Consider the following 26,643-nt stretch of genomic DNA (forward strand, 5'->3'; position numbering starts at 1 on the left):
ACCTAATAACTAAATGGAGTAATTTGTAATTTCATAAAATTATATTAAATCGCATTACACCATTCCAATAGATATACAGCGGGAATCATAGAATATGTACCGTTCATACTATGTGACTTTTGATCATTAAGATCAGTGCATCCTAACTTTTTGTGTGCTTTACCGTTTTATAATCGAACCCTTTTGGCGCATTGTAGCATCGTCACAATTGGAAATAACTAAGGTAGATTAAGATTCCATTGAATATAAATGTGAAATTTAATAACATATTCTTAGCAACATCCAAACTTCAGAGGGTTAAATTTTTAGCGTTGCTCTTTCATACCATGTGTCACACTAAGGTCCACACGGTTCGAAATTCGTAAACAATGAACCCTAATAACTACAAACTTTGTGTAAATTACAAGAATACGTATAACAATCGATCTTGGTGATCATTAATTATACATTATGATTAGAGTTTCTCTTTTCCCAGGAAATCGGGATTAATTTTAAAATTTCCCGGGATCCCGGGAATTCCCGCCTAGAAAAAATTATTCAATTTTAAGAATCTAAAAAAATGTCTTTAGTTTTAAAGTTTAATTGGATATAAATAAAATAATCCAATAAAAATTTAATGTACAGAGATAAACTGATCCGATTTCTAATTTTGGTTATATACAAACCTATCACAATTGTTCTTTCTTCATTAAATTCTAATTAATTTTGTTAATTCGCAAAAAATGAATATTTTTTTATTTTGAATTGGCAATGTTTTGCTTATTAAATCAAATTAGGTTGCCGCAATGCATCTGCCTTCTCTGTGTATGAGCTCAAACTACATTACTCGAACACGAGTAGTACTCGTGTAAAACTGCGAAATATTACCAGAACTGCAATCGTGTTGATAGAAACTTCAGAAAATATAATACGAGTGACAATCTGACTTTGGTAATACAAAAACGGGTTATTTACTATACTATACTGTATGGCTACGAAATGGTATTTTATTCGGCAGTACAATAATTCGGAAAAGTTAAAACGAAAATCCTTTGACTAAAACATATCTAGTTGTTTTGAACTTAATGTGAATCAAAATAATCCCTTATAAAATCAGGAATCTCAATCAAAGTCAGAAATAACATAAATCTGCACATACTGAGATATTAGCATTGTTATGAAAACTACAAGAGTTTCATCAAGTATCTGCTGAAGAGCAAATCAAACGTTACACAGTGGTTTACAAACTTTTTTTTGTGGAAATAATTCGGTATCTTAGGAATTATTGCATATATTGTTACGAAATTGTACATGGTTTGAGCTGAGGTGTTTTCGAGTTGATTTACGTTTGTTCAGCTTCCTAGCGATAATGGGGGCCAGTGCCCCCTCGGGTCTCAATTTTTTTTAAAAAAATCACCAAAAATCCATTTATGGTCCTGAATGAGCTGAAATGGCATTAGAATGTTTGACATTTTTTATTTACAAATACCGAAATTCCAAAAACGCGGGAAATGTGTTCCAAAAACAGAGTTTTTCAGAAAAGTGCCTACTGTGACGTTATTTACCGTGTGATAGTAACCAATTTTCGCTAGGAAGCTGAACAAACGTAAATCAAACCATGTGAAATTTCGTAACAATATATCCAATAATTCCCAAGATACCGAATTATTTCCAAAAAAAAGAAGTTTCTAAACCACTGTGAGTTAATAAATAAAGAGAGAAAATTTGAATTCCATGATTTTAACTGACCCTTAAATAAAACTCTTTCTTATTTGTACGAGAATTTGTGTGAATATGAATTTTATTAAATTAATTTTATACAACTTCAATTTCAAGTCTTGTCTTAACAAAATCATTTGCTATTCATCATTTAAGTATCTCACGAAATCTGTGAAACTTGAGTGTGCAACCTCAAAAAACAAAATCATATCCAAACAAAATAAAATAAAACTTGTGGAATTCTTAAGTAAAAGGCCAAGTTTAAGGGAACGTCTGCAATGCCAATAACAATAGCATCTGCATGAACGATACCACTCACTCACTCATTCTACTCGTGAAGATGGTTTTAACATCAATAACGATTACTTCGTTTTACTAAGTTTTTAAAAATTACCAAAAAAAAATAAAAAATATCAACAAAAGAACAGACAACAGACAAAAAGTGAAGAACATAACGATGATTATGAAGTAGAGTCATAGAAGATATAAGAACAACCTAAAAGGAAATAATATTAAGTGTTTGCTGCATTGCATCCCAACAGTTTTACATGAAGTCAATGTATCCCTTATAGTCTGTAATTGTCACTAACGTCTGATCACTGGCTGACTCCAATTTATTTATTTTGGGTCATTTGACACGTAGTATGTGCAGTTTGTAGTGTAGAGAGAAGTCAATTGGTTACTTTATATATCCGAGGTAATCTAACATGAAGTCAATTGTTTCTCTATGTAATCTAGAGTGTAGCCACTTTAAACGTTTATTTTGTAATGTACTTTAAAACACACTTGTGGTAAAATAACTAGTCACTAAGCTATTTCTATTTCTATAATTAGTGTTCACCGATAATGATAGGTAACATCACTAGTTCGAGACAGTCACCCAAAACAGTTGGGATATACTTCTACCACTACACACACACATGTACATGTACCAGTATGACAATAACACTTAACAAAGTATTTAAAAACTTTAGAATAACACTGTATTGAATAACAAGTATAATTACCACTACTAACTGGTAGTACAACTACTTGTATGTAAATTAGAGTGGCGCCAATTTTATGAATCCAAAACAGTTCTCAAGATGTTCGTCCTTGCACTTGAGATTTATGAAAGACGCATAAAATAATTTCGAAAAACTACACCACTTTTCATTGAAATTGAGAACATTATACATGATATTGAGAAAATTCCAAATGAAATTGAGAACTTCAATATGAAATTGAGAAAATTCCAAATGAAATTAGGAAAATTCTAATTGAAATTAAGAAAATTTCAAAAGTATATTCATATTTGACTTCACAATACTTTTAATTTTGGACACAAATTATTTCAATAGGGTTAAACATTGGTGAATAGGGACTCAATCGTAAAAGTGTTGCTGGAGAGTTGTCGAAAATTTTTACGTAAACATACCAGAACAAGTTCAGATAACTGATTACCAAACTCTTGCTATCAACACTTTTGACCTCTGCGACTATCCATTTGAATAATGCCTGCAGAACCAATTGCACCTATCAGGTGCAATTGGTTCTGAATTTCAGAATTTTCAATTTTTCAGAATTTCAATTTTTCAGAATTTTTCCAATTTCATTTGGAATTTTCTCAATTTCAATTGGAATTTTCACAATTTCATTCGTAATTTTCTAAATTTCAATTTGAATTTCTCAATTTCATTTGGAATTTTCTCAATTTCAAATGGAAATTCTCAATTTCATTTGGAATTTTCTCAATTTCATATAAAATTCTCAATTTCATATTAAATTCTCAATATCATTTGGAATTTTCTCAATTTAAAATGGAAATTCTCAATTTCATTTTGAATTTTCTCAAATTCAATTTGAAATTGAGCTTTAATATCTACAAAAAGAAAAAAAGCGATTTTATAATGTACAACCCTAAACTCAATCTTATTTATTAGCAATTATGAATATGCAAAAAAACTAGTTAAATATCTTTATTTCTAATGCATGATAAGGCAGTTATTAAATTTTTTCAAATCTTGTTCGTAAAGTAAACGAGACTGTTTTACCGCAGTAATATTTTGCTTTTCAGTACGATTTGGATATTTAATGCTACGAAATGGCCGTAAGCCATCATCCGGCGCATTCAGATAAACCAGGATTTTGTTTAATACAAAGCACTATTTTTGTTGTAAGGTCTTGGTCTTGTCTGCTAATTTTTTTGGTTTCTTTTTTCTTACGATCCGTGCTTAAGATTCCTTTGTAACGTTTTATAACATAATGCACAGTACTATTTGGAAGCTTCAGTTTTTTTGCTATCATTGCACCTGACCATGTTGGATTTCTTAGAAAAACGTTTACAAAAATTAATATACTAATTTGAAATCTTGACAGAATAACGATTGGTTTGTTTAGAAAGTCATGCCAAAAGAAAACAAAAATCTACCCACTAGTTTTTTGTAAACAGCTTCTACAGTGCGACAGGATGAACAATGCTTTAGTCGAATTGAAAGTTATTTAAAAAATGTGATTACTTTTTCGCGGTTGTCAAACGCAGTAAAGTTTGGAGATATTTTTATACCCTTCACCATCGTGAGAAGGGTATATATAAGTTTGTCATTCCGTTTGTAATTTCCACAATATAATATTCCGACCCTATAAAGTATATATACATATATGTATTCTGGATACTTATAGATAGCGGAGTCGATTAAGCCATCTCTGTCTGTTGAAATCAATTTTCTAAAGACCCCAGATATATTCGGGATACATATCTTCAATAATTCTGTCAGACATGCTTTCGAGAAGTTTCCTATTTAAAATCAACCAAATCGGTCCACAAATGGCTGAGATATGACCTATTATTGACCTATATCTGGATTACTAAGTCATTAATATAGACAATATGGATATCTAATGATAAATATTTCAAAGACCTTTGCAACGACGTATATAAGACCATAGTAAGTTGCACCTACAAAGGGTCAAAATCGGAAAAATATTTTTTAACCCGAATTTTTTTTTCACAAAAAAAATTTGAAAAACCAAAAAAAAATATTTAAATTTAAAAAAAAAATTAAAATTAAAAAAACAATTTGGAAAAAAAAATAAATTTTGTTTACCTAAAAATATTTAAAATTTGTATTTTGAAGTATAATTTGGTGAAGGGTATATAAGATTCTGCACAGCCGAATATAGCTCTTTTACTTGTTTACTTGAACATCATTAACCTTTGTTAAGCAGATGACAGAGAACGATTTTAGAAAAAGTCCAATGTAAGAGAGCCACCCTAATATATTGTATATAAATACTAAAGTTAAAGCATGTTAGAAACATGCTAGTGTTATTTACCAATACAAACATTTGATGAGACACAAACCACTGCATGTGCAACAAATATTGTAATTAATCCGGCCATAGAACCAAGTCTTGCGGCTTTCCGCAAAAGTGCGTATTTAGAGGTTTGCACTTTTAAATACATTTTCAACCGACGATACTAGAAAAACATTTATCAGTTTCAATAACTTTATATACTCGTACTGAGCCAAGGACTAAATTAATCGCGTGTTCTTAGTGGTTTTCTGTTAACCCATAATGTGCATGAATTAAATTATATGTATTTTGAATACAATTATTTTTAGCACAAATTTGTTTGACGTTTTACAAGTTTACAAGTTTTTCAAAATAGTTTGGACAAGTTTTTCAAACCTGCAAAACATTTAAATTTTTTTTTTATTAAATGGTTACGTCAAATATTTGTATGAAATTTCCAAACAAATTTCATTACTTGAATAGTGTCTGAGTGGTGATCAGATGGACAATATTCATTACATCTGTAGGGAAATAAGATTGGTTGCTATATAAATAACTTATAAGTGTATGTGAACTCGTTTTAAATAATATCCGATCTCAGATTTTTGAAGATCTAACGTGTTAAATCTTCTTCTAACTTTATATACACAATTTCAGAGAATCAACAAGCTATTCATAGAAATGATTTAAAAAATAATTCAAAATAAGCTTTAAAAAAATAAACGCGGAAATGGCATAATGTTCATTGGCTTCTTTGATACCACAGTTATCAACAACTGTTGGTTGGTTGGTTGGTTTCTTTATTTCTGTTCAATGTCAATAAAACGAAGGAAGTTGCTCATTAAATGTTTATTGAATTCTATTCCTTTCAGAAACTTGCAATCATAAAAAAATTACAGATTTATAATGATTTATTTTATTTGCTTTTTTTCAATTTAATGCAATTTTGCAAAGTTAAATGTCAATAAGGAATAATACATAAACAGACGCTTAAGTTATTTTATACATACATAAATACCCAGCAGTTCTGAGTGACTGTCCCGAACTAGTGATTTTAATTCTTTGTAGTAGAAGTTAACTGGTTTCAATTGTCAGTATGGTATCTCAAAGAATATAGAGTGAAGTCACTTTAAACTTTTATTTTATACTGTACTGTATGATGTAGTTATTTATACCACCAGACGTAATCTATTGGAAAGTCAACTGTCACTTAGTGACCCTTTGTAATCGGTCCACTTTAAGAATAGGCCATTTTTCTCATTACAAATTATATGTATTAGGGTTGGTCAATTTTGTTGGTCAACAGGCGCATAGCAAAAACGTAATCTACGAAAAATTCTAAGAAAATTTCCCCAAGAAACTATGGGTCTAAAATTAAAACCTAGCTCCCGCTGAGAGACTTCAAAATACACGTTTAAGAAATTTCACTGTCCAACAAATTGAGACTTTTTGATTGGGACAGAATAGCGACCCAATAATTCTGAAAGGGCATATTGAGTAGATAATTTTTGTAGAATAAACTTATAGTCCAGCTGGTCTGAATTTTTTCTACAGTGGGTGAAAGTTTTAATTTTTTTTTGAACGAAGGGAGCAGTATACTAACTGAAAAAAAATGTTGTAAGTTAGTGTCTGAGAGATTCTTATTGTCAAAGTTTTATTGTGAAATTTTATGGAGATCATTTTTGTGGAAGATCTTAACCCTCTATCTCCACTCATTAGGGGTCAATTTGACCCTTTTTTCGATAAAATCAAAAGATGTCCTTTGGACATTTAATGCTTAAAATATTCTACGAAAATGTTTGCCGAAAAATGTTTGTAATCTATGTACGATCAATTGACTTCCCCTAAGAGGAGCTGAAATAAATTGAATCGTAGGTAATTATGTAACCGATGAGTAAAATCACTAGTTCTGGAAAGTCATTCAGAACTGCTGGGACTTTAGCATCGGGACTAGTCATTTTAACACGTACATGTCCTAAGCAGAGGTTCAATTGACCCTTTTGATTACAATGTGACTATCTGATAGCTGATCGAAAGCAGCCAACGCTTCTGGCGGGTAAAATAAAGTGCATTACATAAAAAAGTTTGAAGTGACTTCACCATAGGTTACTAAGAGACACTAAAGTGACTATTGACTTCATGCTATGTTACATGGGATATCAGTATACTAAAATAAAAATAAGCTGTATGAGAATTATATCAACACAATTTGTATAAAACCAGTTTGTACGAATTACTCACAAAACGTTTAAAGTGACTACACACCAGATTACTTAGAGACACTTAAGTGTCAATTGTCTTAACGCTAGATTACTTGGGATATATAAAGTAACCTATTGTCTTCTCTCTGCACTACAAAGTGCACACACGTGTCAAATGTCCCGAAATAATATAAATTGAAGACAGCCAAGTGATATGATATTTGTGACAATTACTGTCTTTAAGGGACACATTGACTACTTGCTTAACTGCTGGGTAAATACAGACATGAAGAAACAAACAACACAATTAAATGAAATAACTAATTCTCAACACGTTCCAAATGAAATATGACAGGTTACTTCCGAATTATGTTTTATAACCGGGGAACTTTATAAAATTTTATTTCAACTTATTTATGTTTGTATGTACATATTTATCTTTTGTTTAATTATGTTTAATTTTTCTTTTTGTTATCAACACCTGTGTTAAGGCGGATAAATGTATTTGATTGTTTTCGGTGACATTAATGGTTAAATCAGAGTTTATTTACAAGTGTAATTCTTTATTTTCATTTTTATTTTTAATAAAATAAATTCTTTATTTACAACACAATAGTTTGAATTTATAAATTTGGTTCTAACCCATGTTTCTAATACGTGTTTTTAAGATTCGTGTTTTGTTTCGTTTTGGGATAATAAATGTCATTTATTTTTACAAATACAATTAAAACATTTAATGCTTTTATCTATTGAAATTTTTAATTTAAAGAAACCACTTCGAATAATTTAAACGTGTATATGGGAAATTCCATCAATATGTCAACCATGACTCAAGAAATAACAAAACTTTTTTCAAGATGAATTGAATTGAAAAAAATACTCAAACTTTACCATTTGAAGGTATTTAGAGCTTATTACATTTTTTTTAAATTTAATTAATGTGTAATTATGTTTTCAGTCCCGAAATCCCGGGAAATTGTGCGAGAATTCCCGGGAATTATTTTCCTTAGTTTTATTTGATGTTTTTTGAACTTGACTTTCTCTATAAGATGCTTAAAGCTCCAAAACAAATGCAGAAGATTCATACAATCATACAAGAAATATTTTTTCAAAACTCGTGAATGTAGAATTATTTTAGTATTTAGCTTTTACACAAAGAATAATGAAAATTTTTGGAATAAAACCACCTTCGGTTAAATTGAATTTTGTTTAATATTATTGGATTTTCTTCAAGTTTTAATTAACATCTTTACTTAATTTTTGATTTAATAAGCAAAACATTACCAATTCAAAATTAAAAACAAATAAAATATTTATTTTTTGCGAATTAACAGAATTATTTAGACAAGAGTCTAACGAAGGTAGAACAAAATCTAATGAAAATTGAAGCCATTCCGATACAAATGGTTACAGGTTTGTATATAACCAAAATTATAAATCGAGTTTATTTCTTTATATTAAATTGTTATTGGATTTTTTATGTGTATCCAATTACATTTTAAAATCAAAGAAATTTTTTAGATTTTTAACGAATTCTACATTCTTAAAACTTAATAATTTGTTCTATGCGGGAATTCCCGGGATCCCGGAAAATTTCAAAATTTATCCCGATTTTCCGGGAAATGTAAAAGTGTGGGAAAAGAAAAACTCTATATGTAATACATACGCTAAAGGTATGGTCACACACTTGTTTAGCACAAATTAAAAACTAAATATTTGTTTTGAATCATCTTAATTAAGATAAGTTTATGGAAATAAATAAAAGAATTCAGATTTGTCAAATATTTTTCGCCGCCTCTTAAAGTACACAGTGTCACATCTTAAGGGGCGGCGAAAACTAAGCGTCCAATTAGCATATAGTAAGAAATGAATTTGACTCTGTTTGTTTTTTTTTTTTTTGCTATTATCACTTGTTTTCTGAAACCATAAATATATTTTATATTTTTTGTTTAATTTGTTCTATTACTATAAGAAAAATCTGTCGCGTACTGAATGCCACGTATAGTATTAAATTTTATTTATTACTAGCTTAACCCGATGCGCTTCGCTAACCCTATCGTAGTAAAAAATAGATAGAATTAAACAAAATATTAAATGAATATAATTAATTCCGGAACTTCTTCTTAGTTTTTAATTGCGATTTTAAAAAATATGGATACTTTTCATAAGACGTTCGGTTTGCTTTAATTACGTATGTTTTCGTACATACATATGTGGGAAAGTATCGATCCAGCCTATTTTTAGTTAATCTACTTACAATGAAAAGTAAAAACAAGTAAAAGACCAAAAACATTTTTCTATTAAAATTTCAATAATTTATATTTTTGAGTGATTTTCGGAAGTGGGCCTTATATGGGGGCTATGACCAATTATGGACCGATCACCATGTAATTAGGTCGTGTGATTTATGTCTATATGAAAGTTTACTATGTTGAATTTTGTGAGTATACCAACATTTTTAAGCGATTTATGCACGTTAAAGTGATTTTCGGAAGCGGGTCTATATGGGAGCTATGACTAATTATGGACCGATCGGTGACATGAATTTTGTATATATAAAACTGATTTGGAGCGCAATTTGTGAAGATACATTTATAAATTAAACATTTATGACCGATAAAGTCCCATTTCGGAGGGATATTTGTATGGTGGCTAGGTGAAATAATAGACCGATTTCAACCAGTTTCAATAGGCTTGGTCCTTGGGCCGAAAAAATAATATGTACCAAATTTGATCGAAATATCTTCAAAGTTGCGACCTGTAATCTGCGCACAAGGTTTACATGGATAACCAGCCAACCAGACGGACGGACAGGCAGACATCGTTTAATAGACTCAGAAAGTGATTCTAGGTCGATCGGTATACTTTAAGGTGGGTGTTAGACTAATATTTTTGGGCGTTAGAAACATCTGCACAAACGCATTATACCCTCCCAACTATGGTGGTGTAGGGTATAATAACAGTTCTTTAGATATTTGAAAATAACTATTTACTTTGTATTGGTGGTGCCACACCCATTTATCCAATCATGCCCAATTTCAGTCAAGCTAAGCACAATTCTTTTACAATTATAGTTGACCAGATATTCAATAATAACTATTTACTTTGTATGGAATTTAAAAATTTAAAAATAAATACAGTATAAATTTCAAGAGGATTGGTCAAGTGGTCCAGCCTCCTAGAAGGCAGAAACAAACAAACAAAATTATTTTTCAGTTACTCTATTCCACTCTTAGGCGTACAAATGTCACGTACATAGTATTCGTTTAACCATATTTTAGATAGAAACAAGTAAGAGAGCTATATTCGGCTGTGCCGAATCTTATATACCCTTTACCAAATTATACTTCAAAATAAAAATTTTAAATATATTTAGGTAAACAAAATTTTTGGAAAAAAAAATTTTTCGAATTATTTTCTTTAAAATTTTTTGAATTGTTTTTTTAAATTTAAATTTTTTTTTTTAATTTAATTTTAATATTTAGCGAAACAAAATTTTGGTGATAAAAAGAAAATCGGGTTAAAAATTGTTTTCTTACATTTTTGACCCATTGTATGTTAAACCTACTATGGTTTTATATACGTCATTGCAAAGGTCTTTGAAATATCTATCATTAGATATCCATATTGTCTATATTAATGTCATAATAATCTAGATATAGGTCAAAAATCGAGATTGTCCTGGTTTTTTCCTCATTTCTCAGCAATATATAAGGATCCAGAATATATATATACATTATAGGGTCGGAAATGAAAAACTTATATATGCCCTTCTCACGAAGGTGAAGGGTATGAAAATAGTGTTTTGAAGATACTCCGAGAACTACTAAAAATAGTATTACAGAATCTAGAATTTCCAAATACGAGTACATTTATTTACCATTTTTCCTTATATTTTTTGGAAAGATTTATATCAATTAATCGCATTAATCCAAATTCGAGAATAAAAGCAAGAAAAACACCATAATTTACATATTTATATTTATTTTATCAAAAATAAATAATACTGAATTCGTTGATATCTTTTCTGTTTTAGAATTTTAAATTTCTTGTCAATTTTAATTTGTTAAGTAATCTGCAAATATTTACATACTGCACTGTCATTGAAAATGTCTTGTCGATCTTAAAGGTTCGTCCCCTCTCTAAATATCCAGACACGAGTAGGTACTTACTTAACTATTTACTTGCATATTGTTTTTGTATTATCATTCGATAGTGACTTTTTATGCAAATTAAAATAAAAAGAAGTAGAAGAAAATTCAATGATCATACAAGACAATTTCCCATAGGAGTAGACATACTCGTACTTATACTAAATGGAATGTGCATGAGCATGAGTCCGAAGTATGATGCGATTTAAATAAATATAAATTTATTATTCATATGTGCATGAAATAAAATGCATTCATGCATGCATGATGCACTTACACATCAACACAATCATATCTATGTATATACAGTCTTTATTTAAAGAGTGAATAAGAATATGTGTGCATTTGATATCATGCATATCCTGAATATGCTAAATATGCCAAATAAGTTTCAGCACAGACAGCGTAGAATACTTAAAGATCATCCCAAAAGTAGAGAAACTTGTTGAATTGTTGCAACAGTACTTGATATGGTAATCAAAATATTCAGTTTGTATAAGTTTACTATAGTTAACGTATGGAATACACTTCCATACATTTAACAATCCATCCAACGAATCTGCTTTTCATACAACCACAACTATACACACTCATGACCAGGATAATAGGTCTACTATCTTTAAGTCGTACTCGTAATTTACATTATCAAATGATATATTTACATCAGAGTAAGCCGTAAAGAGAGATGCTTTATTTGAGAATGTATTGGGTTCAAGAAGTAAATAAGAATGTATTAGGTTAAGCCTAAAGATACACGCTTAACCCTCTCCATACGGGAGACGATAAATTACTAGGCTAGTTTAACAGAGATATGCATATTAAAATAATATGTATATAGCAGTTTGTGTGTGCCCCTATCCCGGGAAGTATCTGGTTTGGCATGGGATAAATAATATTTATTTTCAATTTCATGGTTTTTTATTTGTTCTTTCAAAATTTGTCTCCTCCACTCCCAGTGGACTCTTCTAAAATACTTGCTACATCAAAATCGGATAGTTTTCGTTATTATAGCCTAAAATAATATTTTTAATTTTGACTAAACAACAAGTGCTATGATAATACGCCATCTTTTTTTTCAATAACTGTACTTAAACTTCTAAATAACTAAATGGTACATGTTTGAATCATTTAAAGTAAAGAACTTAAACATTAGAGCTCTGTGGACATTCAGTGGGACACATATGTCCTAATAGATCCGAAAGGGTTAAAGAAATATAAATATTGTAATTTTTTAAAGTTTTTTTTTGGTTTCTATTATTTTTTTATTATATTGTTACGAATTTGCACTAGCACTAGTAGGAACTGCCAGCTAAATTCATCGTGTTTATAAACATTTCCATCAGTAGAAGCTTCTACTTATCAACAATGTTAATAGCATTGTTTGAAAGTATGGCAACACTGAATATTTAAACATTAACTTAGAAAGCTCTAGAATTCGAATATAGTAGTTGCTAAATTGTTAAGATCATTGTAGAATGTTCACGAGAGATGGCGTGTATATAAATATTGGCAGAGATTGTAGTAGTTAATTCATGATATACACTGTGTAAATAAACATCAACTGAGTGCCTGAAAGTGTGTCTGTATTTTTGCGAATTTATGAACAAACGTGTATAAAAACATTGAGTGACTATTTAATTCCGTGTACATTTTAAATAAATAAAGAGTTGTTACAATTTTTAAACTACTAAACGGCTTTTATTTGAAATCAAAAGTATGTGGTTTATTTAAAGCAAATAAACCAACGTTTTAAAAAGGTTAAAACTTAACCATATTATATGATACGATTTTGGAATGAAATACAGGTTTTTGGATATAAAATGATTTTATTTTTCAACATAGTCTCCTTTGATCTCTATAGACTTTGTCCGTTTCACCAATTTTTGTATCCCTTCCAAAAAATAAAATTTGTCGTGGTCATCAAAATAGATATTTGTTTGTAAGATGATTTCATCGTTGAGTCAAATCTCATTCCGCCGAGCCATGTCTTCAGGTTTTGAAACAAGAAATAGTTGCATGGATTTTTGTCATGTAAACTCCACTATCTTCTTGTGCAAATGCTGTCGTTTTTTATCAACTCATGAATAAATCGACCCAATAAGTTGGCATAATATTCGCCATTAATTGTTTTACCCTTTTGAAGGTAGTCAATGTGGATTATACCCGTCGCCATGACAAACTTACTTTGGCCATCTTTGTCGCTGATTCACCTCCATGGCTTCCACAATATCTCGCACTTTCAATCAATCAGCGCTCCGATCTGCCAACACCAGATTGAAAATTTTTGGGGTACTTTAAAATAAAATTCTTAATAAATGCGAAATTAACCCTAGGCTGTCTTTTGTTATGTCTTATTTCAGACTTTCTGGTTGAATTTTCCGTTTTGGTGTATTCAGGGACTTATAGTAAAATTTCACGGATAATATTTTTGCGGAACATTTTAACTCCTTAAATCCCTGTTTTAATGGTGTTTTTGCTCTTTTTTAAAAGAAGGCCTTAATAATTTAGAGGGTTAACATATTCTACAAAAATGTTCTCCGTAACATTTTACATAAATTTCCTGAACACATTTTATACTTAAAATGTAAGAATCACATGGTTTCTTATGTCGATTAACAATAAGAATGTGCCAGAGTTTGAAAACTTTAACCACCCCTCAAATGAAATACAGATGTAAACTTTCCAAACGCCGATACACTTGACTTTTTTTTTGTCTTCACTATCAAAATTTATTGGTCTGACCAAGGCGAATTTATACAAGGTGCTATCAGTTCTACAAATACAACAATTGGTCTTAACAAATGTCAAAAAACAAAAATGAAAAAATAAACAAATATGTATTAAAACTTAATGTAGTGTAGATAATTGTATAGTGAGGGCTTTACTTATTTATGTAAAAAATAAATATTTTGTTAATACGATTAGAATATGTAGATATTTAAATATAAAAACAAGCTTTGACAACAGTTAAAACCAAAAAGCGAAAAAAAAAATTATCAGCTGTTTGACTGACTCCACCTTGTATAAATTCGCCTTGGGTCTGACCTTGTAATTATTTTTGGTGTTGTACAGTGCAATCTGAGAAAAATAATTTGATCAAACTGCCTGCCAAAGTGAGACTATCGTTATGATCTGAAGTGTATTTTTTTCATTTAACGAGTCAAAATGTATCGAATCGTATATAATGAATATTTGATCAAACTATTGAAATTCTATTTTCGTACAAAAAGAAAATAAAAGAGACAAGATGAGATGAGAGATCTTGAAATCAGTGACCTTTTAACTTGTCTTGTTAGTTTGAAATTCAAATTTTTTTGGTCATTTCATTATTTTCTTTAGCAGTATTTTTGTTGCGCGATTCGGTTTATTTTATATATGTATGTATGAATGTATGTACTAACTATATAGCTAGTTGGTGGATGCTGTCAGTTTGGAATATTGCCTCATATCTTCATTAAGATTCAAAATGCCAAACAAAGTCACACACATGACACGGGTATCAACAGAAATACTCAAATACTAAAGTCATATATGGATGAATGTCGTGTCTCCTCCTTTAGTCTTGTTCTTTTCATACGGTAGCATGTCATAACAACGATGCCATGGACGGGCAGTAAATGACTCCTTGTATTCTTATACACCCATACTTGTATCGTTAGACTGTAGTTTCGAAGGACAAATGATATTTAGGATAAAAGTTTTTGTTACTTCTTATCTTGTGTTTGGATTTTCCTTTTTTAGTTAGAAAGCAGAAGGTGCACTCAGCAAAATAATTTAAAGAATTAAAGAGATTATTTAAAAAAAATTAACAAAGTTTTATTTATTAAATATGTAATCTTTCCATAGGGTTTGCGGCACTTGTTGTAATAGTCCAACTCTAAAAATGGTAGTGAAAAAATTGATTTAAGCCTTTTTATAATAGATTTGAATTGAAGGCGAATTTAATATTTCAATATATGTATGTATTTTCTGATAACCGTATTGAAATAAATTAATAACAGGTACATAAATATTACCACATACAGTGGTGGCCAGGAATTTAAGACAAAAATTGTTTGCTAAATTCCATGTAATTGTCATTTATTTTTTCAAATATTTCCACAAATATGTATGCATGAGGACTGTTTTAACACACAAGTGTGTTTTATTCGACTGTGTCAATTCATACATATTCACCACGAACACATAAAATTTTTCTACAACTTGACCAAAAAAAATTTTTTTTTAAATAAACATATTTTCTCCAATTTATATCATTGTATTTTTATTATTATAAAATATTAGGATAAAATTTCGTATTTTTAGTTCCATTAGTTTCTGTCATATCATGTTATTAACAGCGGATGTTCGCTGAGGTGGGTCAACGTATTTCCACATATCTTTGTCCATATATGTTTTACCGATTTTTCCAAACATTTTTCAGAAACTAGAAACATTAATAATAAATTTCATACCCTTAGAGGTCCTTTTATTTTGGTTCTATCGCACTTAAAATTCAGTTGATGAAAAAAATTCAAGTATTTGTCTTAAATTGGTGGCCACCACTGTATATATTTTTACTCAAAATAATTGTTTAAATCTTAATTACTTTGAAATTTTGTACGGTTATTTTTTATTAAAGTGACACCACTGAATTATAAATCAGCTGTTTACTTTGAAGCTGTCGTCTTTAAAAGAATTCAGCAGTTGCCGCACGACTGCAACTGCAGCCAGCAGCATTTGTGTTCGTGAAGCCTGCTGTCTTCAATGTGTTTAATGCAGCGAAATGCAAACTCACACCACAACAGTTTTTAGATATTGTAGTTGTATGAGTTGAGAATTATTCTCTGGCAAAAACAAAAACAACTAGCTGAAATAATGAAATAAACAAGCATAAAAACGTAACACAACCTGCTTCTATCAATGCTCATGCGAGACTGACTGTTTTTATACAATGTGTGTGCTTGCGTACATGTGAAAATAAAAACAAGAGAGCTCATTTGAGAGCTCATTGCATTTCGCTGGTTTAATGCATAAAATTTATTTTTGGAAATACAAAATTTTATTTTAATAGGTTTTCAGTTTTAAGGTACCAAATTCCCAATTAAAATATATGTATGTATGTAATTGAAAAAATCTCTGAAATTTTTTGTTATTCGCTCTAGGAAAGCTAAAAATGTTATACTAATAAAACCATAGAGCGAATGAGAATTGCAGACACTCAAAATGTACTTGTAAAAATATCATAGCTTAGACAAACATCAATACTCACTCACAAATGTTGAGAACAAAATACTATTAAAGGTAAACATATTTTGTTTGCATCTTAAACATATTATGACTATGCGTTTAGAAATTTAAAATTTAATGGTTGTACATAATAATGTAATATGTTTACCTATTAAATTTACTAAGTTGTTGGAAAAAATTATTTTTTTTGTAAACCATATTCATATTTATAATTGCGATGAAAATATAAACATTTACAGTAACTAAAATATTGTTGAAATAAAATTAAAGCAACAATTATATGTTTAGTTGTCATAACCATGTGGAACCATGTTTTTTTCTGCGTGTAGGAATTAATTTAATGAAGAATTAGTTATCAAAGGCATGAATTCAATACATTTGATGTACAAAGGAGTTATGCCTATGAATTAATTCATAATAAATTCATTAACAGAATTATTAAGAGATACTATTTACTTTGATTTTGAAAATGGAATTAAGAATTAGTTATTTCGAAACATTGTTAAATGACGATTGATTAAATTCAAATTCACATCCGACAACAGTTCCAGACGAATAAGTAATTATTTTTCTATGTGTAAGCATTATGTTGTTCTTATAAATTCCCAAAAAGTGCAATGCTCTGAAGTTCCTTTTATTTGAATCAAAATTTGAAATTTGAGCCATCATTAAAAATGGAAACATCACGAATTCTCCAAAATACACACACAAATATGTATATTGCAACAACAAAATCACAACCAACAATAACAATGACGACCTCTTCAAGTACACGAGTACAAACAAGTTGTCTGTCGCAGTTGGAGTACATAAGTGCATACATCCATCCATAGATGCAGGCAGTATTCCAAAGTTTGTTAACTTGTTTTGTAGTTTCGTCTTGTATTTGTTGTTTTGTACATAAATATGCCTTTTTACAACAAAATATAAGAAGAGGAGGGGATGGCGGTAGAGGTAAATCTTGTGTGTGTGTTTGTGTTATTACAACATTCTTATTTTTTTTTATTCTCCCACTTTTATGATTTTCGTTTTATTCTTTTTTATTTTTCTCAATTTATTTACTTCTTATTTTTGTTTTGTTTGTTTGTCTTTTCAGGCGAAATCTTTCTAATGCGACCTCTAGAGGATATCGCTGCAATCACGCATGTGGGCGATCCCGTCTTGCTCACAGTAATTGCGGAAGAGGTTAAGGTTGGTCGTGACGAACCGCCAGCAATGGCTTCCACCGTTCAATTGGCATTCTTTTTACCCGAGCGTACCAATTCGCCACCATATTTTGAGAACGATCAGTAAGTTTTGTAAAAAAGAAAAAAAAACAATAAAAATAACAACAGCAACAACAACATCAAAACAGCATGGCTGCATTCAAATAGACCATTATGTTGAACTGGTTGATGGTTGATTATTACCTTGCATCATTGTATTGCCTTGCATTACGATGCAATGCCTTTGCCTGATCTGCATGTACCCATTAGCATAATGCTTGTTTCTCCTCAAGATTTTTAGTTGTTTGTATAAAGAAGAAAGAAAAAAAACAGCCAAAAACTTGGTAAAACTAAAATGTTGAAACAAAAATAACAACTAGAAAACAATCGTTAAATTTTCTTTCCAAGACATTCATTAATTCGTTATACAATAATTTTGCATATCAGCTATTCTCAAATTGTTTTAAATAATAACTGTACTAGCAATCGTATTGAAATTATTTAGAATCGGTCCTATAGAAAAGGTCTCCCGGAGTACGCACATAAATCTATTAAATACGTAAGACCTATTAAGTCTGCCATGTTACTCTGCAGTAACATCAATCAGTCGAATTCTTTTCGAAATTACAAAAACAACCAAAAACTTGACTATAATTAATTGTGTGTTTGTTATTTTATATTTGAGAAACGGTTTCTTATAAATTTACTAGTACATATTATAAATTTAAATATTTACAGACTCTGCTTAAATTTGACTTTAACATTTTTCACATATAGGATAAAAAATAGTGTTTATAAAAACAGACTTTTAAAAAAGCCAGTTTATCGGTTAACCGAAAATTGTATTCTTTTAGAAAACCGGGTTTTCGGTTAACCGACTTCGAAAAACCGGTTAATCGCCATTGAAAGTTTAAATAATATATTTTTATATGTAGAAAACTTAAAATATCCAATAAAGTATACAGCGCTTTAAAATTTGTAGTTTTTAGGTTAATATTTAATAAATATTCAAAAGTGCTAACTCCATTTTATTTTGTAAAAATTTCAAAATTATCTCATTCAAATGGAATTCAGTATAAATATGTTACTAAATATATAATACACACTTGTTTTAATTATTTGTTTATTCATTAAAGTCAACCAAAAAATTGAAATCATAAATTTTTTAATTAAATATTTGATAACACTATTTGACCCTTTAATTCTGAAAGGCATGTTAAGTAGATAATTTTTGTGGAATAAACTTATAGTCCACCTGGTCTGAATTTCTTTTTTACAGTGGGTCAAAGTTTTCATTTTTTGATCAAGGATGCAGTATACTAACTGAAAAAAATTTTTAAGTTAATGTCTAAGAGATTTCTTATTGTCACAGTTATATTGTGGAATTTTATGGGGATAATTTTTGTGGAAGATCTTAACACTCTAGCTCCTCTCCTTAGGGGTCAATTTCACCCTTTTTTCGAGAAAATCAAAAAAAATCCTTTCAAAAATGACATTTAAGGATTAAAATATTCGACGAAAATTTGTTCAGTGGGGGTCACCAAAGATACCATAGATGTAAATAAAGCTCTTTACGCTTAATTAGCAAAATTAAACGCCACCTTGGGTCTCACATTTTTAAAAAAATCCACAAAAATCTATTTATGATCCGAATGAGCTGATATTTAAAATATAAATAGTCCACAGTGGGGCAGAATTAACATTTTTTGTAAATAAATCTGGCATTTCTAAACGGCTCATCCAATCGGGCTAAAATTTGACATGGGCGTAACCAAGGAGTATTCGAGTTTAAGTTATTAAAATAGGCTCTACAACTGATTCAGGGTACCTTCGATATGTAAAATTTTTAAACACGTGCAATTTTTTTTTGTTTTACATCCGATTTCAAAGTTTTTTATATTTTTGGAAAGTTCTTGGGTAGATCTTGCAAACAAAAAGCTTGTGTGTGCTATTTATATCATATAATTTCCGAGTTATAGGCATTTCAAAATTGAAATTTTAAAAGTTTGCTATACCTTAGTTCGCTTTTTTAAAAATATTGGTCAGACTTTTGGACAGAATGGACCAAATTTTTTTTATTGGTTAGACAACTAAATTACACACAAAAGATTTCAGAGCAATATTAATTTTGGATCCAAAATAAACGATTTAAATGATAAACGATTAGTAAGATTTTTATAGTTTTATTATGTGTAATTGATTCTGAAAAAATTTATTAAGTCAACTATTATTATGAAAGAGCTTTATATTGTATATCGGCAGTTTAAGTTTCAAATCAGACCAAATGTTTGATATAATGTGTATACAATGAATATAAAAAATTCATCAAAACAAGATACATTTTATTTATTTATTTTCATATTTATTATAATTAAAATTACAACAAATCTTAAAGCTAAAAGCACTAGCAACAATGGCTATCGGCTTAACAAGATACATATTTAATGATTTTATTCCCAAATTTTAAAAACCGGTTAGCCGAGTGATATAACCGAAAATCAACAATTAAAATTAACAAAATACATCCTATGCAATGTATTTTGTTGTTGTAGCAGACATATGATTTGTTTTATTTTAATTTGACAAAACTGAGTGTCTCTTCTCTATATATCGATGGCTTAATATAAAAAAGCGTAAATAATTATGTTTTTCAAAAATATCAATGAAAAAAGGGTTGTATTAAATAACTTCATTAAAATTTAAAAAAATAAATTTTATATGAGAAATAAAATGTGATGTATCTTCTTATTAAAAAATGCAATAATACTTTTTTTGTGCCTAAAATTTTATCGATTTTATTAAGTTTATTCCTTCTCCTATAAAGTAACAAAAAATCGAGTTACGCCTTTTTATATTAAGCCATCGACATGTATATTAGAGTGACAATCAGTTGTATGGAAAAAAATTTTTGTTAAAATTTTGAAGAGTGCCGGGTGGAATATTGTGACACTAGGCCTAAATGTTAAGTGCTGAAAATTTTAGCCAAATCGGGAAACGATTTCTGGACGCGCATCGAGGTCAAAGTTCAGATATATGCAGAATTTTACTGTTAATATGGAATAAATAGGTGAAACTCGTTAACTTTCTGCATTGTTTTCTAGAAATATGTAGATTTATTTATATTAATGAATATTACATTAAAAAAAAAATTTTGGAAATTAACCCTGTATCTCCTTTAGTTCAAAATGACCCAAAAGCTGTATTATCGCCAAAATTAGAGAAAAATGCAAATTTTTCAGTTTTTGAAAAAAGTTTGCTACTAAATAAATACTTTTGCAATTGAATGCAAAAGAATCGAAATATGTACGTAATTATCGTTGTAATGAGATATAAATGACAACATTTGATTAAAAAATTTTAAAGTTATTACAAATTCGCCAGACCATTAACGTGTTTCAGGCCACTTGAACAAAAAATTTAGGAAACAAATTAAGATATTTCGAGAAAAATTAAAATAAAAGCCCATTTTTACTTAAAATATGTCCATATTTACTTGTATATGAGTTTTTGTCTTCGTAGGATACCGTTAACCTATTCGCAGGTATGGCCAAAAAAAAAAAAAAATTTAACGGCTGTTTCAAAATTCCATTTTCAAATTTTTAAAAATTTTGTTAAACAAATTTCAGATTTTTTCGATCATCACATTGGGGTTTATTGAGATCAAAATAGGGAATAAAAATGTGAAAAAATTATGTCAATACCTCTTACAGTTTTTCCGTACCTGCGATTTAAATTTTGTGTTTTTCAAGAAAAACTAATTTTTTGTCCATATTTAGGCGAATGAGTCCAATTTCCTTACTGTTATAAATTTTAAGTAAAACCTATTCATAATATTATAGTCCTTGTAATTTTAAATATGTTCTGAAAGTTTTACTAAAATCGGAAAACGATAACCTTTGAATCGTGAAGGTCAAAGGTCAAATTTTTCAATATTTGGAATTTCTAATGAAAAGATAGCGAAATGTTATATATTTTTGGGCCGATTTTCATGAAACTTGAGGAAAATATATATTGATGTCTAGCATTTACAACAACAGTGCAGAAATGGATTTTAACCTTTAAGAGGACTTGGGGTCAAAATGGTTGTGTTTTTCGTGATTTTAAAAGTTGAGGGTAATTTGGACCCCAAGTGCTGCTAAGGGTTAATTTCCATTTTTGTACTTTTACTTTAAATTCTGGACTATATGTTATATTTTCCTTAAGTTGCATTAAAATCGGCCCAAAAATATATAACATTTCGCTATCTTTTCTTTAGAAATTCCAAATATTGAAAAATTTTACCTTTGACCTTCACGATTCAAAGGTTATCGTTTTCCGATTTCAGTAAAACTTTCAGAACGTATTTAAAATTACAAGGATTATAATATTATGAATAGGTTTTACTTAAAATGTATAACAGTAAGGAAATTGGACTCATTCGCCTAAATATGGACAAAAAATTAGTTTTTCTTGAAAAACGCAAAATTTAAATCGCAGGTACGGAAAAACTGTAAGAGGTATTGACATAATTTTTTCATATTTTTATTCCCTATTTTGATCTCAATAAACCCCAATGTGATGATCGAAAAAATCTGAAATTTGTTTAACAAAATTTTTAAAAATTTGAAAATGGAGTTTTGAAACAGCCGTTAAAAAAAATTATTTTTTTTGGCCATACCTGCAAATAGGTTAATGGTATCTTACGAAGACAAAAACTCATATACAAGTAAATATGGACATATTTTAAGTAAAAATGAGCTTTTATTTTAATTTTTCTCGAAATATCTTAATTTTTTTCCTAAATTTTTTGTTCAAGTGGCCTGAATCACGTTAATGGTCTGGCGAATTTGTAATAACTTTAAAATTTTTTAATCAAATTTTGTCATTTATATCTCATTACAACGATAATTACGTACACACTTCGATTCTTTTGCATTCAATTGTAAAAGTATTTATTTAGTAGCAAAATTTTTTCAAAAACTGAAAAATTTGCATTTTTCTCTAATTTTGGCGATAATACAGTTTTTGGGTCATTTTGAACCAAAGGAGATACAGGGTTAATTTCCAAAATTATTTTTTAATGTAATATTCATTAATATAAATAAATCTACATATTTCTAGAAAACAATGCAGAAAGTTAACGAGTTTCACCTATTTATTCCATATTAACAGTAAAATTTTGCATATATCTGAACTTTGACCTCGATGCGCGTCCAGAAATCGTTGTCCGATTTGGCTCAAATTTTCAGCACTTAACATTTAGGCCTAGTGTCACAATATTCCACCCGGCACTCTTTGAAATCTAAAAAAAAAAAATCGGCTGTCACTCTAATGTATATATATGTAATTCTCTATGGTTCCAGTCATAGTGAATTATACATACAGACGAGACACTCGGTTTTGTCAAATAAAAATCGACTGACAGAGTTAGGATTTTGACAACAATCTTAGGTTTTTCACAATTACGTCTCGTCTCCATTGTTCTGGTGTCACTCTAATCCGACTCGAACTTCTCGAATATACATACATATGTATTTAGAATTAACAATTTAATATTTCTGTACTTTTATTGCAGCTATGTTTCACGAGTCGATGAGAATGCTCCCCAAGGTACAGCTCTGACATTTGTTGATCCGTATGTGCCGCGTGTGTATGACGATGACACTGGCAAAAATGGCGTATTCTCGTTGACGTTACTCAACAATAACGGAACATTCGAGATCTCGCCTAATGTAGCCGAACGTAGTGCGTCATTCTTAATACGAGTTCGTGACAACATCCTGTTAGACTATGAGGAACGTCAAACTGTCGAATTTCAGATTTTAGCTCAGGAACTGGGACCAGCAACTAATCTCTCAGCCATTGTAAATGTCACCGTTTACATCAACGATGTCAATGACAATCCTCCAATCTTTACGCAGCCTGTGTATACGGTTGAGCTGCCCGAAAACATGACGGTCGGTACCAAGGTCGTTCAAGTGCATGCTGATGATGTGGATACCGGCATGGGTGGTCGTGTTCGATATACAGCCATACTGGGTTATCTAAATACCTCATTGAATTTGGATGCCGAAACGGGCTTAATAACAGTGTCCACAAACAATCACGGTTTCGATCGTGAAGTCATGCCCGAGTATCATTTGTACGTGGAGGCACGTGACAATGATGGTACCGGCAACAGAGCTCAAGTGCCGTTAGTAATTAAGTTGATTGATGTGAATGACGAAACGCCGATATTTGAAAAGGAAGTTTATGAATTTATTTTGGCTCCAGATTTAAAAAGCTTCACCACAACTGCCGTCATACATGCAGTGGACAAGGATGCTACTGCCCCCAACAATGAAGTACGATATGAGATTATCAATGGCAACTATGACAATAATTTTGCACTGGACAAAGTCACAGGCGAACTAACTGTCCGGGAAAAAATAAATTTTCGTGCCAAAAAAGAGGTTTCCGTGAGAAACAGAAGACAGACAATGACGTCATCCTCGCCCTCGGCCGAAGAGCAAAATATCTTTATACTTACAGCTCGTGCTTATGATTTGGGAGTGCCGGTTCGATCTAGTACAACCACCATACGCATATATCCGCCAGAAAGTCGTACGCGAGCTGTTACCTTTGTAGTGCCGGGCTTGAATCCAGATAAAGCTAAAACCGAAGAGACATTGTCAACTATTACGGGAGGCAAAGTGATCATACACGAAATTCGAGCATTGAAACCCGACGAACCAGGCGCACAAAATATCCCACCTTCGGGTAATCCGGATATCAAGGACAGAAGCGTAGTCACTGCCACAGTACTCTATGATAGTTCGTCAGTTGTCGATATATCACAAATCCAACAGCGCCTGTCTCAGCATAATAGTTCCTTTGCCATTATGACCGGTCGGGAGGCCAGCACGAGCGAAACAGATGTAAGTCCCAATAAATAATTAATTTTCAGTTACCGTTTCTTAAATCCCATAAATTTTCAAAAAGGATCTTACCCCATTGCAGACCCTGTACAAAGCTGAAAATAAACTATTATTTTGGTTGTTAATACTACTTGCCACACTGGTGGCTTTGACCATACTGATACTGCTGTTGTGCTGTATCTGTTCCTGGTGTCCACTGTATGGAGCTACTAGGTAAGTTTCAGATAGTTCTTATATTTCTATATATGTCCTTCAACTAGATACTTATGTAACTCAAAGTATCGAACAATCATACAAAGATGCACAGAGTTAAGAATCGTTAAAACTGAAAATAGTAAACTAAACTTTAAAATCACACCATTGATAACACAGGTCAACAGCAAAAAAGGCTTCACTAACCACTATATAGATTTGGTGCATCATGGTTACCTAAGTACAAAAATTTTTTAATTCTATGGATAGATTTTTTAAAAAATGTTTTTTTTTTCTAAAATTGTTAATTTTGTTAGATGTTTCTCCACATAATTTATGATAACTCAAAAAGGGTTAGACCAATATTATTGAAGTAAACTCAAATTTACATAGCCTTTATTCTGTTAATATATTGCATTTTAATAAGAAAAATCGAAAACGGCAGAAATTGTTCAGGTTTATTTCACTTTATCAAGAACTTTATGTGGAGAAACATCTAACAAAATCCACAATTATAGAAAAAAAAATTTTAAAAAGAAATCTATCCATAGAATTAAAAAAATTTACCATTTTTGTACTACTGGAACCACAATACATTAAAATTGTGTAGTGGTTTAAAAAGCCTCCAAATTTTTTTCGATGTTGTTACCCTGTGTAATCCTTACTCTGTTTATTATATTGAATGACTGTTCGATGAATCTCCAGTTTTCAAGAAATCATTTTAATTTTCTTAGCACAAATCATTCATACATCCACATACATATATTTAGCATCGGTATAATTAATATGAATTGAAACATCTCCATAACCAACAGTCCATATCATCTATACATCATCCCCATGAATTCATGACTATTTTATAGCACATAATCCCTATCGATCCCATTCTCATCCAATTATCCTAAACATCCATTTCATTCACTCATTATGCAATCAATCATTCATTCTATTCTAATTATTTCTTTTTCTCTTGTAGCAAAAGAATAGTTAATATCAGTAGAACTGAAGACGATGTTCATCTAGTACATAGGGAAATGGCAAATGGAAAACAAACAAAATCTGTTCAGGTAGATTTTGACAAAAAATTTTAAAATTTTTGCAAACTTGCAAATCTTTCCTATAATATACAATCATATATATAGATACAAAAAAAACTCACTTTAGACCTCTGTAATATGTAGTGGCAAGAAGAAAAAAAAAAGAACTATCGATCAATATCGTAAATGCTTTAATGGGTCTCTTCACTTTTTTTATTGTTTCGTACTGGCTTTTAATTGAGCAAAATATTTCATATTTTTTTGTACTGCACAATTTTTCTTAAGTTTTTCATTTTTTATTTCCTTATTTGCAAGCTGTGAATGACAGTAGTGGTTTTGTTTTAGTTGTTTTTTTTTTATTTTAGCTAAATTTTGGTTATGTGCTTTAAATATATTAACAAATTTACCAATGGAAAATATCAAAAATAAATACAAAATTAAACAGAAGATGACACCGTTCTTGAATTTCATTTTCTAGCGCATGTAAATGAATATGAAGGAAAATGAATTTCAAAATGGTGCCGCCGAAAGTATTAATCAAATTAACATCACTCACTCACTTTTGCTACAATACTAGATTAACCACTCTTCAGTTTTAGTTGTAGTCTTATTTTAATTATTTGTAATGGTTTAAAAGTTAAACATACATATTTACTCCCTCATCCTACTATCGCATCTCGTAGCTAATAAGAGGACTAAAGAAACCTATGCAATTGGATCGAAGACTGTAAAATTGGGAAAATAAACTGTATAATGAG

The 26,643-nt window shown here is 30.1% G+C and overlaps 1 protein-coding gene across 4 annotated transcripts in view; it reads left to right on the forward strand.

Annotated features, from left to right (window-relative positions):
• Window positions 1-26,643, forward strand: part of Cad86C (Cadherin 86C) — a 132,262-nt gene that overhangs the window by 99,386 nt on the left and 6,233 nt on the right. For 2 of the 4 annotated variants that reach the window (XM_065515015.1, XM_065515016.1), the window contains exons 7-10: window positions 17,652-17,844; window positions 23,315-24,656; window positions 24,721-24,869; window positions 25,825-25,915. In XM_065515015.1, coding sequence (XP_065371087.1) covers window positions 17,652-17,844; window positions 23,315-24,656; window positions 24,721-24,869; window positions 25,825-25,915 — 1,775 coding nt within the window. The remainder of the gene's footprint in view (window positions 1-17,651; window positions 17,845-23,314; window positions 24,657-24,720; window positions 24,870-25,824; window positions 25,916-26,643) is intronic. The other 2 variants (XM_065515017.1, XR_010576840.1) reach the window with 2 other exon arrangements.

Source organism: Calliphora vicina, chromosome 1, assembly GCF_958450345.1.
Source record: "Calliphora vicina chromosome 1, idCalVici1.1, whole genome shotgun sequence".
Classification (NCBI taxonomy): domain Eukaryota; kingdom Metazoa; phylum Arthropoda; class Insecta; order Diptera; family Calliphoridae; genus Calliphora; species Calliphora vicina.